The following is a 16,448-nucleotide window of genomic DNA, read 5'->3' as shown; positions in this document are numbered from 1 at the left end:
CTTTCACTTGACCCCACCTGTATATTACAATGGATATTAATAACTTATGAGCACACTATCCTAGATCCACTACCCGACTAATTTTGACTGCAAATTGATTTTGAATGTTCATATCCTGACTGCTGGTTTCAGAGCAAACATTTCACCTTTTTTTTTTTTTTTTTTTTGAGGGGGACCACATCTTTACCCTTTATCTCATCATGGTGTTCATCATTTAAAACTGCAGGTGCCTCGATTACATTCAAGTGATTCATACAGAGAGTTGACCTCAATAGCCTACATAAGTTAAAATAATATCATCAAATGTTCATTGGAAAATAAACTCATAGATAGTACATCTATATTGCTTAAGGCTCTTGGATATACTATTATTTGCTTACTAATGTCACTTTAAATGGGACTTTGCTGTAAATGTAAAGGTAAACCGCCTCTGTGTGGCTTCTATTCACATTATATTCATATTATTTTTATTTTCTCTATTTCTCTAAGTATCAGATTTTACTTATATCTCTCACCTTTACTGTTCATAGACTATATTCTTATTGTTCTTTATTTGGAGTCGCAGAAAGTCGGCTATAAAAACAGAGCCATTATTTTTGTTCTTTTTTTTCTTTTTTTTTCCCCCCATAACGTAACTGCGAAGACTCAAACACAAACAACAACATTTTTCTTTACATTTTCGATAAGAGAACGGGGATTAGACACATTAATCCTTTTCTGTATTCTTAATGGTTTTCGAGGCTCAGACGATCCTCCACAGACCGGATCTCAACGTCTGGCGGTGACGTCACCGACAGGGCGTGGCCAACATTCCAACTGCCGTCTACTTTTGTCTGTACGTGGAGGAGGCAGGACGGCTGCGGACTGGACGCTGTCTGGAATTTCAGGCGCAACGACAGTGAGTACCAATTACCTGGCAACTTCTCTCTACACCAACGACTACTTACAGCATAGAGTGCGTCTCTGTTAGCGTCTTTACTAAAAAAAAAAAAACAATCATCACCCTCGTATTAGTCTTTTATCCTCTGTGAGAGCCGCTGTCCGCCGCTCAGAGGGCTGGGAGGGTTTTTTTGTTGGGTTTTTTTTGAGAGAGTAAATACGGATAGTTTCCTGCCCATAAAAATTGCATGTCTGTCGTTAGCCGGCTAGCTTTAGCTTATACCTTCACTGTAGCCTATTCATCCCCTCGGCGTCCGAGAAATGACCAGTAGTCTCTGACTACTTTAATTTGTGACGAGGTAACTTTTAGAATAAGTGACTCCCAGTGTAAAACCTATAACTCGGCGTGTGCGCTTATTTCATTATCGTTATTAGTGTGCATAAGGCTCGTGTTTTTCCATCATTTCATATTTGTGAATATAATAAAAGCGTGTGGCACAGCTAGGTTTGCTCCCTCGGTGCACCGGGAAGCTGCATAGGTGGAGCCTGCACTACTTTTTCAAAATCTTCCCGGTACAGGCGCTTAAATGACCCGTACATAAACAAACGGACACAGCCAGTCTTCACAATGATCGGTAAAAGTGGACTGTGTATGGGATGCCAGCACAAGTCTAAAAAAATATGATACTTTCTGTTAAATCGATCCACCTCCTCCCTCTCTGTGCCACATTTCTTTGACATGATATGAGATAGTTGTACACCAGTTGGTTCACTCGGTCCTCCCAAAAAAAAAGAAAAAGAGAACATTGTTCTCATATGGTCTTTATGTAAGTGTCACAGTACACAGTGGAAGGTGGGTGATGAGACAGTCCTGTTAGTTACTCAGTATTTTGAGCTCATGTAAAACACAGGTCTATGTAAACTTGTTTTTCATTGCTCTGAGTGATTTACCAGATTTTTCCTGTTGAGCCATCTGGGGCTGCAGCACATGTACAGCTGGGATCCCAATCGTGACAGTGTTGAACAGCAAGCCTCTCTGATAGTATCAGAAAGACCCGCATGTGAACCTTGAGAAATATTATGACTTGGAACAAGGAGCATGTTGTGAATACAGCGATCCTACTCCTGGCATCACTGCCGCATACTCTCGACATTGTTCAGTATTTCTTGATAGAGATGTTTGGGCAAAGATGTTTAATTGGTAAAGACAAAAGTATTAAAGCCATTATTGACACCAGGGCTCAGAAGACAGAATACAGAAGGATTGTTCAAAGGATCAGCAGTGGATAAAGTGCTGTTTGCACTTCCTTTATGGGACAGGAAAGGGCTGTAATTCATTCCAACTGTGCCTGTCATTAGCCTGATTGGTTTGGTCCAATTGCCCATGAAGTTGCATGTGTGGTATGATAACTATGCTTCACAACAGCTTAAGTAAAATGCTCATTTCCCTTGTACATGCTGCTCAACCATGTGAGATCACCTACTGTAGGTGTTTTAAATACAGACATTACATATCTGATGGTGTCTCTGTAAGAACACACCAGATAGTCAAGTACAGGGAGGTAAGGGAGTGTGCTTATATTTTGTGCTGAATGAACAGGTTTCCCCACTTTCTGCATAGCCAGGATTTCAAACAGGTTCCTTCACTTGCCATCCATTGCTGTGAAAGTGATCAAGTTACTTTTCACTTGATTTACTTTGAATTGTTTTCTTCAGCTTTATACTTTGGCAAGATTGTAAGAGGGTTTTTTTTGTTTATTTTTTTTAAGCTTTATCAGTTTCTTAAGCTATTTCAAATAAGAAAGCTCTTGCTACCAAGACAACTATCCTGATTTAAATTTTTTTAATTGAAAGGTTTCCAGTTTGAGCAAAGAGCACAGTGGGTTACATTGACTGCTCTATTTCATTTAACTTTAAACATAATAGTGTAATGATTTATTAACCCCCACAAAGAAATACTCCCTGCCTTTGTGTCCCTTGTTTTGGAGGTCAGTGGTCATATACATAAAAATGGCCCTTGAGCAAAGAGGGAGTACGTCATGTGTTTGTCATGCTTGCGTGAGGAAAGGGTGGTGCCTCATGTTAACTGATTATGTGCTAATTAATGTTTTTCAGTGTGTTTTGTTAAGTAAGGACCAGCCCTTGTAGGTGTGGCTGCTTACATATAGCACCTCAGTAACCTGTTGTATGACATTCTTAAGTGATGGTAGGGGATTCCTGTGTTAACGTCTTCACTAGCACAGCCAGTTTTTAATAACTGCATCTTGTACAACTATATGCTAACAGCTATATGCTTTCATTTGCTGTAAAGTATACCAAGTAACTTGTAAAGATCAACTGCAGATGGTTAAGGTTGTGTCAAGGGAACATTTCATTTGAAATTTTTTCAGGATGATTCACAGTATACACTAAGCTTTGTGAGCTTCTGTAATACCCCTAAAACGCAGCCCAGGCTATTCTGCATGCAGCTGGACATAATGTGAGAGTTGTGTAAACTCCACGTACAGAGTTTGTTGTCGTCACCTCCTCCTTACCTGTCAGTGTTGCCATGCTTATCTTATCCACACAGCATGAAGAGGAAATAAAGGGCTGGTGTTACAGACTGTTCATGAGTCAGTTCGCCTCACATCTGCAGCCGATTGTGACTGAGTAAAAAATGTCCGTGTTCCTGCAGACTTTGTTGGGTGTGTGCTTATGGACTTAACCACACTTGGGAAGGGTGCCCAATCTATTTGTGTGCCTCACATTTCCCATGTAACTTTGTGGATGAAACACTGGCAGGACGGGGTGTGTCGGTTCTACACATTTAACTCAGCCATCTGGGAACAGCCCTTGGTTTTAAATTGACTCAAAGATCCTTCAAACGCGATTGTAAACAGCGTCAATGTGCTGTTTTGGTTCAACAATTAAAGTTGGTGCTAGGAAAGAAATACATGCTAGTGAGGGTGATATCTAGTTGTAAAACAAGAGCAGGAGAACTGAGAGGATGTCTTGAATCAGTGGTGAAATATTGTCTTAAAGATGACAAAGCAAGTCTAGATGCTCTTTTTTTTTTTTTGCTACTGCTAGATGTCATGTGACCTGGATGACTTAACTTGCATTTGTTGTTTTTAGTTTGTGTTACAGCGTCTCTGTGAGGCTTTTTTTTAGGTGGTCATTTTAAATCCCTCCAAAGTGCAAAACTACAGCTGTCACAAAGAATAGCCTATCAATCTGCAAGCAACTAGAAGTTGTCAAAATAAATGTAGATTAGTTAAAAAGTGCATTATTTGCCTTCAAAATGTAGTGGAGTGGAAATAGCAGAAAATATAGATACTCATGGAAAGTACAAGAACCTCATAATTATACAGTACAATTACAGTACTTGAGTAAATTGTAAATACTGTAAATAAATTGTTCATGTAGACTACAAATGTGTATTGGTTCAAAATATTATTGGTCTCTTTGATTACTAATAATCAGTATCGGGTTAGTATCGGCAGTGTTTTGTAAAGTTACCGAAAGTATACTATGGGCCAACCGATTATCAACCTGGCTGATTATCCTTACTCAGTGTTTCATTGCCAATTTTTATTTATTTATTATCAATGGCCAGTGAAAATAGTTAATTTAAAAATGTGCTACTTTGGCTCTGATGCAGAAAAGTCACTCTGGAAAGTCACTAAAATGATCAATTAAATGTAGGGGAGTAAAAGTTCAGCATGTGACTCCAAAATGTAGTGGAGTAGAAGTAAAAAAAGTAGCAGAAAACTAAAGTACAGGTACCTCAGAATTGTACTTAAGTACAGTACTTGAACAACACTTTTTTACATTCCATCATTTTGGGATCAGCTTGGAAAAAACACATATCGGTCAATCCCTAAAAAGTATGGCAGCGTCATTCTGATATGTATTGATATGCTTTTAGTCAAACATGAGCTGCTCCATTTAGCAGCTTGCTGAAGACTGCAGGAATTTTCTCTGCACTCGATGCACACAGCCCAGCTGTCAAAGACAGCAACTGTCTGTGGAGCCTGACACTCCGAACTCATTTTCTCGCGCTACACAGGATTTATTGCCGTGGTTTGTGACCGTGATCACAAACCCTCTATTCTTCTGTACCACCAGTGATACATCTCGCATTTGTCCGCTGCCATCTGTGCCCTCGCCCATGTACTTAACCCCTCTTCTGTTTCCACTCTCCCTCTGTCGAGAGGGTGTGACAGGGGCTGGCAAAGAACGTAATGTTTGTCAGCCCTTTATTGGAGCGAGGCTGACTTCAGCAGCCACATTTCACATCCTTCTGGAGAGAAGTTAAATATAGCAACACTGGCATCGTCATTTTTCCTAATCGTTAAGTCAGGAGTTTGTGCTTTCCCTGATTTAGTGTTACTTGGTAGAAGAAAAACACCCTGTTCTCTGTGATTCATGAAGTGGCATTTAAAAGCATCTCTGCAAAGTGTTGGTTCTGATTTAAGGGACAAAGATAACCATATTATCGTTGCCCTAGGGCCAGTTTTCTACCGTATTGAGCTTTAATGACTCATTTGACAACAAAATAATCTTTGAATTGTTGGTCAAACTGTTTCATCACCTTGTTTTGTTTGTAAGAGCAGCATTACAGGAACTGAGTCACATCTCCGTGACCACATGGCTACTGTTGAATCATCTTTCATGAACACTATTAATAGTTTCATTCATGAAAGAGGATGTGCCGTTAGTGGACTTTTGTTCATTGTTTGTCTGACTGAATGTGTGTCTGTGAGGCTGCTGGGACCACAGAAGGACGGGTTGGTTAAAGAAATTCACCAATTCAGGAATAAAGTACTTTTTGAATTATTATCCATTTGACCAAGTGAATAGTCAACTATTCCCTAATATGGTTTTACATGTGCAGTACTGTGGAAACCAGAAATGGCCTTGCCCAGGATTTCTGACTAATAGACAGTGAAAATCAACAGTCTGTGCTTTAAATCAGGAAACGGGAACACTCCTCTGTCTGGAAAAATTAGGATCTTTCTGTTAAGCACAGCGTAAGCCTCATCTTTGTTTTCTGAACACTTGTGTTGGACAGGAATGCCACCATACCGGTTCAGTCTTTGCGAGCAAGGCGGTACTACACCCTGCTCACCTCTCTGAGTCTCTGTAAGTGAAGCCCAGGCCTTATGCATTCCTCTGCCACTACAGAACGGGAAGGAGGCACTCTGAGGAATTCCTTATTTTCAGTGATTTTCAGATGGTGGTTTTGCCTCCCAGGAGTTTAGGAACACAGTGTTTTTTTTTTTTGTTTAGCAAAATAACCTCGGAAAAATAAAGTCGCACTGGCTGTAGTCTTGTTTTGTGAGTTAAGTCCTTACACATTTTGATGGATTTCTATGCCGAGTGATGGTACTTTTCTCTGCTAAAACTCTGAAATATAACGGCATCAAGGCAGCCCTTACAGAAGGCTCACAAACGTTACAAAGCTCAGTTTGCGTGCAAGTTTTACAAGAAACATAAAAAGCTAGAATAAAATGATTCTACTCTTATGTTAAGGTCAGAATAAAGGGCAAAAAAGGCAAAGATTATAGTAAAATGGTATAATGGACTGGAGTAATCTCAGCTTCCCTGTTTTGTTTTGTTTTCAACATAGGCTTGTTGCTTTACAATGGAACTAACAGGAAATTACTTTGATTATGGACGAGAGACATGCTTAGAAAAGGAAAAGGGCTCACTACAGAAACTGAAGAGAACAAAAGGTATGATCAGCAAGGGTGGGGATCAGGGGGGCTCACTGAGGAGCCGGTTATATGAGGTACTACTGTAAGAGTTTTGTTCTGCCGTGGGGGAAAGGTCACTCCTCCATTGGCAAGGAAGCTAGAGCTGAGACCAGTTGGTGATCTAAGAAGCAGAACAGCGAGGAGTGAGATGATAGGGTTGAAAATGCAGAAGGCTGCTGCAGTCTGGATATGATTCAGCGGCTGAAAGGAGGTTTATAGAAGGCGGATGAATATTGGGTCCCTCTCAAGTCTTTTTTTAATGTGTCATTTTCTTCTCCGCAGTCTCACCTTTCTCTGACTGACCACGTCAGGTCAATCACAGAAAAATGTCTGGAAAGATAACAAAAGAGGAGATGGAAGAGATGAGGGAGATCTTTGGGAGAATTGGTGAGTTAAAGCCACTTTATCATTGCTACTCTTCTATTAAAGGCGAAAAGTATATGTAATATGAAGCCTTTTCGTAGTTCCAGAGGAAGCTGCATCTGATCTGATAAATTGCCTCCACTAATGAAGGTAGTTTAGCAGATTACCAGCAGCTTCTAAAGTCTTTAAACTAATTTATTTGACATATGTAGTTGTACTCCCCAAGAACTGTTAACAAAATTAAATGTGTTACCCTTTTATTAGAACATAATTATGTTAGCAAAATATGTGCTGGTTACAGTTTGTTTAGAATGCATGTTTTCTGTTTAGTTGTGTCATTGTGTCCCGGTGTCTAACGATTCTTTTTGTGTTTCTGTAGATACAAACAGCAATGGATTTATCTCCGATTGTGAATTAAAAACGCTCCTTGATGACGCCGGCTATCCACAACCTGGATACAAGGTTCGACAGATCCTCCAACAGCTCGACCGCAACAAGGACAACAACATCAGCTTTGACGAGTTTTTGATGGTACGTTAAGCAGAATTAAGTCCAGCTCGCACTGTCGACCTTGACTCAGAACCTTTCGTACTACTGAGTAGGTCTTTGTTTTCTCTGCTGCCTTAACGCACCTCACCCTCCCGGATGGGGCCACTATGCAAAGCAACTTTGAGCAGCTACACACACGACAGAGTAGTTGAAACGCCTCTACGAACCACACACACACGCATACATACTCAAGGAATGTGGAAGTGAGGTCAGCAAAGTGGTGTGAGTTCCAGTATTTTGTTTCGGCCGTGATGAGGGAGCAGTCGTTTAGGGAGCGGAGTCGCTCACAGCAGCAGCTTCTTGTACAGGAGCTCAGGGCTTAAACAAACATATTCTATATCTGTCTTTAGTGTGTAGTGTAGTGTATTGTGTTGTCTTCACTATGATAGTTAAATTTTTTTTGGGTGCATGGCTGTTAATGTTTATTTAATGATACCCATTAGATGTGACTGATATAACACAGTGTTCATGTACTGAGGACATCTGAGCCTCCCGTTAGAAGCTAAACAGCATTGTAGCTTTGTATTAGTTTGGTGTTTTCTCCACTGCTATGCTTTGATAAAACACCCTTTTACAAAATAGTTCTCATGGATGATGACAACTCAGATTAAATGAATGTGGAGTTAATGTAAATATCCTCTTTATTACCTACAGATGTGAGTTTTGAGCAAAGGGGAAAAAAAACAAAACAGCTTTTTGCTAACTTGGCAGAATAAGTGGAAATCATATCTTCTGTGCAAGGTCATGATTGCCTTGTTGTGGTTACCTCTTTTACCTTGAGTGGTCAAAAAATGCAAGCCGGCACCGTGTGACTCTCGTACATTGTTTGTGGTCAGTTTTGCTGCGCTTTTTAAACAAGTCTCGCAGTGCCAGGCTGAATAGCTCATTGTGGTCACACTGAGCGCCTGTGGGGCTGAGGTCACTGATGAAGCACTGATAACTTCAGGTTCAGGAAATATCGCACATATTACTGTAGAATACGTATTGTCATTTGTGTGAAGCCGCTCACATGCTGTGCGTTACTGATAAGCTACATACAGCATGAACCTACACTACAGATCTCTATGGTCCCTGATTTAATGTTCGGAGATAATTATTTGATGTTAGGATGTGTGGATAAGCCTGCGGGTGGTATTAGTGTGGGGGATGATAACAGCTGTAGCCTGGGTGGTTTAGTGTTACTGCTGATAACCATAATGACATACTGGCACTCAGCACTGTAATACTCAGACGTGTAGTGAAAGCACAGTCTGGCTTTAAATCACTACTTTGAACTTAAATGCACAACATAACATCAGTTACTTTTGTAAACACACCTTCCTGCACCTATAATATTAAATATTAACACTGTTCTCCAGCACATTTGCATTGATCAAAAACTGTTGTCAGCCCTTTAGCTGGGGGTGTTTACGTTTTCAAGGAGTACTTTTGAGCTTGCAGAGTGACCTGGCCTGTCATGGTGGAGAGGAGCTCAACAGCAGAACAAGGGAAGCAAATAACATTCAAAGAAGAGAAGATGATTGAGGCTTTGGCACAGACATATGAATGCAACTAAAGAGTTTTTCCACCATTGAGGAAGGATGTGATTGGCTATGTTCACAATAAAATGATAATTCATTCATTGTTTGTTAACCCTCATGCTGATGGAAAGTCGGGTGAGGTTTTTCGTAGTCCACAAAACTTTTCTGGGATACAAAACTGCACTGCAAGATATTTGTTTTTAAATGGATGCATTAAAAAGGCTCCAGTTTGTCTAGTGTAATTCGTGTCTCTGTAAGCCCAAATTGATTTGAAAAGACATTATATACACCCTCGGCAGGCGGTCTAGCTTTTGTACCCTCTTCAGATGCCAGCTAGCTAACGCTTGTAGCTTAGCAGGTACAGTGAAGACTTTGAATTTAAAAAGAGTGTAAATAATGTCTTTTTTAAAATGGATCTTGGCTGCTCGTTAGATTTGGATATTGCCGGATGAGTTATATGCCTTATTAGGATTTGGGTTTTTTTGTTTGGTTTTACATTGTAAAGCAAGTCTCCATCTACTTTAGGAGAATGCTGTTTTGCCCACAAATGTTTTTGTGGACTACGAAATTTGACCCGCCTTTCCACTGACCTGCGGGTGAACACATAATGACAAAATTTTCATTTTTTGGTTCAACATTTTTAAGTATTAGTCTTTTTTTTTTCTTCTTCTACAAAGCTGAAAAGAAGAAGAAGAATGAATGAATGTGTTTGATCTGGTTGTGGTTTCTTTAGATATTTGCAGTTATACACACACTGGGCACTTGGTGGACAGTCTAAAGCGATCCAATAGAACTATTCTGCCATAAACTTTTATGATGCCTACATTGTTCAGCTTTTGTTGACATTGTCATGAAAATATTATTTAAATTTTATGATCTAGCATTGTGGTCATAGTTAGTAGTTGTGTTGTGACTGCATTCACACACTCAAAGGTGCGCCCATGTGTATGCAAATGAGGAGGCCATGACATCAGTAATAAACATATGATTATATGTTTAAATGACACCAAAGATAAATACATTTTAGCCTTAAACATTACTGTGGGATTTTGGAGACACAGTGGCGATTTCACTCTCTGCATTTCTTGGTCTTGTTTTAGATCCTCAATGAACTGAGGGGCAGTGAAGTAGCAAAAACTTTCCGCAAAGTCATCAACAGAAAAGAAGGCATCCTCGCTATTGGAGGGACATCCGAGCTGTCGAGCGAAGGCACACAACACTCGTTCTCTGGTAAGACACGCGTCTCTTTACTCTCTCCAGTCCCTGCTAATAGTTGTTATAAACTGTTGGCTCTCTGCGCTTCAGCTACATATGCTCCACTTACTAAAGAAACCTGTAGTCGACAATGTGACCCACTGAAATGCATCCTTATTAGACATTCTGTAACTTTATAATGTTTGTGTCTCAACTTTAACTGATGCCTGTATGTGCTCATCATTACAGAGGAGGAGCGATTCGCTTTTGTGAACTGGATCAACACTGCGCTGGAAAGAGATCCTGACTGCCAACATGTCCTGCCCATGGATCACAGCACAGGCTCCCTCTTCTCGTCTGTCAGTGATGGTATAGTCCTCTGGTGAGTGTTTCTGTTTTTCCCTCGAGCCAGCAACTCTGCCTCCCCCTCCTTCTCCCAGCAACCCCTCTGAAACAAATGTCAAATACCAGCACCTAATGCTGTGATGACATTCTAGCTAAAAGAAAAAACACCAAATGGTTGCATATTGTTCAAGGTCCATGTTACTGTTTGTCACATCCGGGGGCTTTGTCCTCGCATTATGCCCTCGCTCTTTTTTTTGTTTTGTTTTTAATTCATGTTCAGATACTCTCTGCTTCCAGCACCACTGTGGGTGAACAGAGATTGTATTCAGTATAGACAAGAAACAAGTGGAGAGAGAGAGATTTGTGCAGTGTCAACAAAGGTCTCTGACTGGACTCACTTGACTTGCATTGCTCTTTTGCCAATAATGAATATTAGGCTGGCTGTTGTTTTTTATGATGTGTACACCACATCAAATGTTTTTGTTTTTTTACATCTGCACAGCAAAATGATCAACCTGTCAGTGCCAGACACAATCGACGAGAGGACCATAAACAAGAAGAAGCTCACACCATTTACAATACAGGTCAGTTAAATTTACAGGGATCCTGTTTCTCTTCCTCTTTATGTATCTTTTCTAACAACTGACGCTTTGTACTATACAGGAAAACTTGAACCTGGCCCTGAACTCTGCTTCTGCAATTGGCTGTCACGTGGTGAACATTGGTGCGTCAGACCTGAAAGAAGGGAAGCCTCACCTGGTGCTGGGCCTGCTGTGGCAGATCATCAAGATTGGTCTGTTCGCTGACATCGAGCTCAGCAGAAATGAAGGTACAGGGCATAGTTAATGACCATTACATAATTAATGAATTTCCAGACTGTGTTTTATCACTAGGGTCTCCTGGTCTGTTGTTAAGTAGCATCACTAATCATTAACACCTCTCGACAGCACTGGCAGCATTGCTGAGAGATGGGGAAACCCTGGAGGACCTGATGAAGCTGTCTCCAGAAGAACTGCTGTTGCGCTGGGCAAACTTTCACCTGGAAAACGCTGGCTGGCAGAAGATCAACAACTTCAGCTGTGACATCAAGGTGGGCCTACTCACTAACTCTAAAAACTAGATGCAGGTAGTGAAAACACTTTTTAAAGTTGTTTATTCCCATGCACTTCTCTAGCCACTAAATACACAAATGCAGGTATCTATCAGCATACAGTGCCGGGCAGTTTATGTTTGTGATTGCTCCAAAAATGCTGCTGAATGGGTCGTGTCCCTTAAGGATGACAGTGATAATGTGTGAACAGTAATCACGAGTGTTAGCAAATGTTAGATTATGTGAAGTGAGCTCTGATCACATCCGGTTACTCGAGACGCTTGTCAATGCCAGGTGTCAAGGGCCTGTTAATGAAAGTTATGTCCTACTGTGTATTTTCTTGTTTGTCCATTACTATTATTATAACTGTTCTTGTTTGTTTGCATTATTTTCCAGGACTCAAGGGCCTATTTCCATCTCCTGAATCAAATCTCTCCAAAAGGCACAGAGGAAGATCAGCCACGCATAGACATTGACATGAGAGGCTTTGGGGTAAGTGCTCTGACAGTCAGAGAGTCTCCACCACATGGTAACAGCTGCACAGTGTGTCTGATGGGAGGCTATGGTCCGTGTGTTGTACAGGAGGGAGACGACATGAAGAGGGCAGAGGCCATGCTGCAGCAGGCCGACAGGCTCGGCTGTCGACAGTTTGTCACCCCGGCTGACGTCGTCAGTGGAAACCCCAAACTCAACCTCGCCTTTGTGGCCAATATGTTCAACAAGTATCCTGCGCTGACCAAACCTGAGAATGAAGACATTGACTGGGGACTTCTGGAAGGTGGGCACATAGACTTGAAGATGTCAGATTTATGATTGGGTCGTTCACATATATTTTTTCGGAGGTCGACTGGTGAATTGGCTGTGAACAACTAAGATATAAATTCACAAATAACAACCAGAGGGATATTTGTAAAACGGTTTCTCTGTTCTCTGATGAAGACTGAATAATCATCAGTTTATTGTCAGTTATCCACACCACTGGTCCTAGTCTAAATATCCCTGAAAATGTAGGGTCAAATCTTACAAATGCCTCTACAATTTTAAAGATTCATGACGAGATATGCAACAGAGTCAAAGTTCAGAGCTGTGGGAATTATTTGGTAAGAGCTAAGCAGTCAAAACACAGATAATCTGTCATCTGACTGTCTACTCCTTTGTTTTGTGACTCATCCCATCGTTACTCGTAAGATGCTGACTGATTAAGTCCTTTTTCAGGGCTTCAACTCTGCAGCCTGAGAAGAAACAGTTCTGAAAAAAAAAACAGCTGTTTTTGTTAGCTAACTAACTCCCCTGCAGGTTATTTTAACATAGAAACACATTGTTTTTATTAGACTGTGACATCAAATCATTGCTAACACCTACTGGACACATTGAAAACATGTATTTCTGTGATGGTGACCAGATGTTTTTGCTTGTGTAGTTGACAGAGTGACATCAGAACTGTCAAAATCAAACCAGTTCTATCCAGTTCCTATGAGACAAACACGCTGCATGTTTAGAACCAACTGACTATTACTGAGATTTCCAGTGTAGTAGTCTGCTGTGTCACCTGAAACACACCTGAATCCCATGATCCTTTGCTGTCTAGGTGAGACACGAGAAGAGAGGACATTCCGAAACTGGATGAACTCTCTGGGAGTGAACCCACATGTCAATCATCTGTATGGGTGTGTATCATAAACAAAATATACTATAATCTCACTTCTGTTGGTAATTCATCTGAAGAGCTCAGGTGGGATCTTCTCTTTTATCCTAATGAATTCAATGACTGTCAAAAACAACCTTGTTCTCTAGAGACCTACAGGACGCCATGGTCATCCTTCAACTCTATGAGAAAATTAAAGTGCCCGTTGACTGGAACAAGGTCAACAAACCACCTTACCCCAAGCTGGGAACCAACATGAAAAAGGTAAATCAGATTCCTTCTCAACTGTTCCCAGATACAGAAAAATGTGAGGCTCCTTTTTGCAGCAGTTTTTATTTTGTGCCCCCAGTTGGAGAACTGTAACCATGCTGTGGAACTGGGCAAAAATAAGGCAAAGTTCTCCCTCGTTGGCATCGGCGGGCAGGACCTGAACGATGGCAACCCTACCCTGACTCTGGCACTGGTGTGGCAGCTGATGAGAAGGTGAAACATTGAAATTCAGAAAAGTAGAAATACATTCCTAAAATGTAAAAACCACATCCCGTTTTGATCCACAAGAAAAAAACTAAATTGTCCGTGCATGCTAAGCCTTGACAGTTTTGGAATGTGTGGTGGTTTTACATACTTGGATTCTCTGTAACATCTCGGTGGCATTGTCGCCTTTTATGAAATGTCATAAAATACTTGAAGTAATAAAAACATTAAGGTTATGCATCATAATATATAAACTAAACAAAAAAATAAAATCATAAATCAGGGCTTTCAAAAGTGTTTTTTCTGGAGCCATGAGACATCACAGTGGATTACTTTCAGGGAATTACTGGGGTTTTCTGAGGAAAACCAAAATAAAAAAATGAAAATGCTTATTATTTTGGTACGTGACCACAATGCCAAATGAATCAGCTGCATCTGAGGAACATGTTGTTTTTCAGTCAGTCTGTCTCTGTGTGGTATTTAGAAACACTACAGTCACCATCGTCTTCATTATCAGCCTCATTGTGTATATTTACTGTAAACAGTTAAAGGTAGCTGGTAACCTCTATTTCATGCCTGTGGTGTTGTTATTGTGTGTGTTCCTCCAAATTGAGACCACAGTTCCGTAAACTCTGTTGCCTCCCTGTCACAGAAGATGTGCGTTGACAGATTGAGTAGTTGTCTATACTTCATATGCTTTGTGTCATAGTAAGCAATACGGTTTGGGTGACAAAAAAAACAATTCCCAGTGAAACAGAAGGAGTAAAAAGTGAGATTCTCTGACAAATGCTGACAATTGGCTCACAGAGGGTTGTCATGTCACAACCAGACAGTCCTGCCCTCGCCAACAGGTAATGTTTTTACCTTGGGTATGAAGATGGGTGTGGTCCGACCCAGTAGTTCAGTAGTTCCTATTCATTATTAACTCGCAGCCTGTCCACTCTTTCAGATATACATTGAATGTACTGGAGGACCTGGGCGACGGGCAGAAAGTAAATGACGACATCATCGTAAATTGGGTGAACCAGACTTTGGCAGAAGCTGGAAAATCATCCAAGATTTCGAGCTTTAAGGTCAGCCTGTTTTTTGTTGATTCCATTTCTGTGTAAATAATTATGTTGACTCATTTAGATATGTTACTATGGAACCTAAAGAAAGGCTGGTTATTAAATAATCCAGGCTCAAAGGCAGGCACTGTCATAGAGTGTCATATAAACCAAAAGGTGCTACATTTTCCCATCGGTTATGTAATCTGTGTTTCATGTGGTGATCAGGACAAGGAGATCAGCAGCAGTTTGGCAGTTTTGGAGCTGATAGACGCCATCCAGCCCGGCAGCATCAACTACGAGCTGGTAAAAACCAGCAGCCTCTCTGACGACGACAAGCTGGAAAATGCCAAGTAAGAATTTTCTATGACCAAAAGAAAACAAAGCAGCAGTGATTTAACCCTATGTCAGGAAGTTTTATACGAGTCAACCTCTCCGTCTTTCCCAGATATGCCGTCTCTATGGCGAGGAAGATCGGAGCCCGTGTCTACGCTCTCCCAGAAGACCTCGTGGAGGTCAAGCCCAAAATGGTGATGACAGTCTTCGCCTGCTTGATGGGTCGGGGGATGAAGAAGGCCAACTAAGACACTGGCACTTATTGGGACACTTGCATTTTGAAAAAGCTCCCCCAACTGAAGGAATGAAGTGTTTATTTTTCTTTCTTTTCTTTGAATGAAGATAACATGACGGTATGAAGTCAAAATCAGAAATTCGGCGTGAACGTTACCCTGCCTCATTCGAGGTGTTAACTGAAGAATCATGAGCAGTCCACCTATTTAAAGAAAGTCCACAATGCTACAGCATTTAAAAGAGATGGATCTCTTGTTACAGAGCACAACTTGTTACTTTCAACATGCAGAAGTCTTGATAAATGTATAAGAATGCTGTTCTTTTTTTTTTTTCTAAAGCGAGTATGCATATTTCCAGCTGCAAGGTTGTTTACATATTTTTTACTCAGACTGATAAGTAAATTATATCCTTGACCAAGCAACACATTCCTGAATACCATACTTATGATTAAATGCTTGACAAGTTTAAAAAAAAAGAAGAAAAAAAAGGAAAAACTGGAGGGATGTTTAGGTGGAGCACATGTCGGAAAAAACACCCAAACATTCCCTCTCGCTTAGAGCATGTCTTCATAACTGGCACCATAAACTTCTACATATCTGTATACAGAAGCCATACGGTCAGACTATAGTAATGACCAGCCTGATGTGCCGTCTGTATTCTTGTACTCGTCATATGTTTGTCTCATGGGATTATTACGTGAGGTAAATGCTGTTCTGGGGTGTCTAATCTTTGTTGTATTGGGGTTTTGTTTTTTTTTTTGTCTGTTACGTTGGATGAGGAGCAGGCTGACTGGACTCTCCTGGCTTCTGCTGTGCCTTCCTCTTGTCTCAAAGACGATTTGTACTCGCGCTTTGAGGATTTCCCTTTTTTTTTTTTTTTTTTTTTTTCTATTGTATCCAACAGTACCAAATATAAACAGTTACTTCATTCCAGGTAGTTTTCACAATATTCTATGACAAGGGCTAAATTGTATTTGGTCTGTCGTCTACTCTTAAGTGCTTTACATGTAACAATAAAATAAGAATTTGAAAACTG

The 16,448-nt window shown here is 40.6% G+C and overlaps 1 protein-coding gene across 1 annotated transcript; it reads left to right on the top strand.

The window, feature by feature from the left end:
- The first annotated feature begins 744 nt into the window (after window positions 1–744).
- On the top strand, window positions 745–16,448 carry LOC119031401 (plastin-3-like). The gene is made up of 16 exons (XM_037119838.1): window positions 745–898; window positions 6,900–7,004; window positions 7,360–7,511; window positions 10,150–10,279; window positions 10,493–10,625; window positions 11,091–11,172; window positions 11,252–11,417; window positions 11,536–11,678; window positions 12,075–12,170; window positions 12,261–12,456; window positions 13,267–13,345; window positions 13,473–13,587; window positions 13,673–13,806; window positions 14,747–14,870; window positions 15,072–15,196; window positions 15,292–16,448. The coding sequence occupies exons 2-16, from the start codon at window positions 6,944–6,946 to the stop codon at window positions 15,425–15,427; spliced, it is 1,872 nt and encodes a 623-aa protein (XP_036975733.1). The 5' UTR covers window positions 745–898; window positions 6,900–6,943; the 3' UTR covers window positions 15,428–16,448.

Source organism: Acanthopagrus latus, chromosome 13 (assembly GCF_904848185.1).
Source record: "Acanthopagrus latus isolate v.2019 chromosome 13, fAcaLat1.1, whole genome shotgun sequence".
Lineage (NCBI taxonomy): Eukaryota > Metazoa > Chordata > Actinopteri > Spariformes > Sparidae > Acanthopagrus > Acanthopagrus latus.
Note: the sequence above shows the minus strand (reverse complement) of the source record. Positions and strands in the feature narration are given on the sequence as shown.

Excerpts from the sequence above, each read along its gene's own strand:
- LOC119031401 (XM_037119838.1), top strand. The coding sequence starts at position 6,944 with ATGTCTGGAAAGATAACAAAAGAGGAGATGGAAGAGATGAGGGAGATC. Across the intron at positions 11,679-12,074 it reads ACTTCAGCTGTGACATCAAG|GACTCAAGGGCCTATTTCCA; the intron begins GTGGGCCTACTC and ends ATTATTTTCCAG. Across the intron at positions 15,197-15,291 it reads GACAAGCTGGAAAATGCCAA|ATATGCCGTCTCTATGGCGA; the intron begins GTAAGAATTTTC and ends CGTCTTTCCCAG.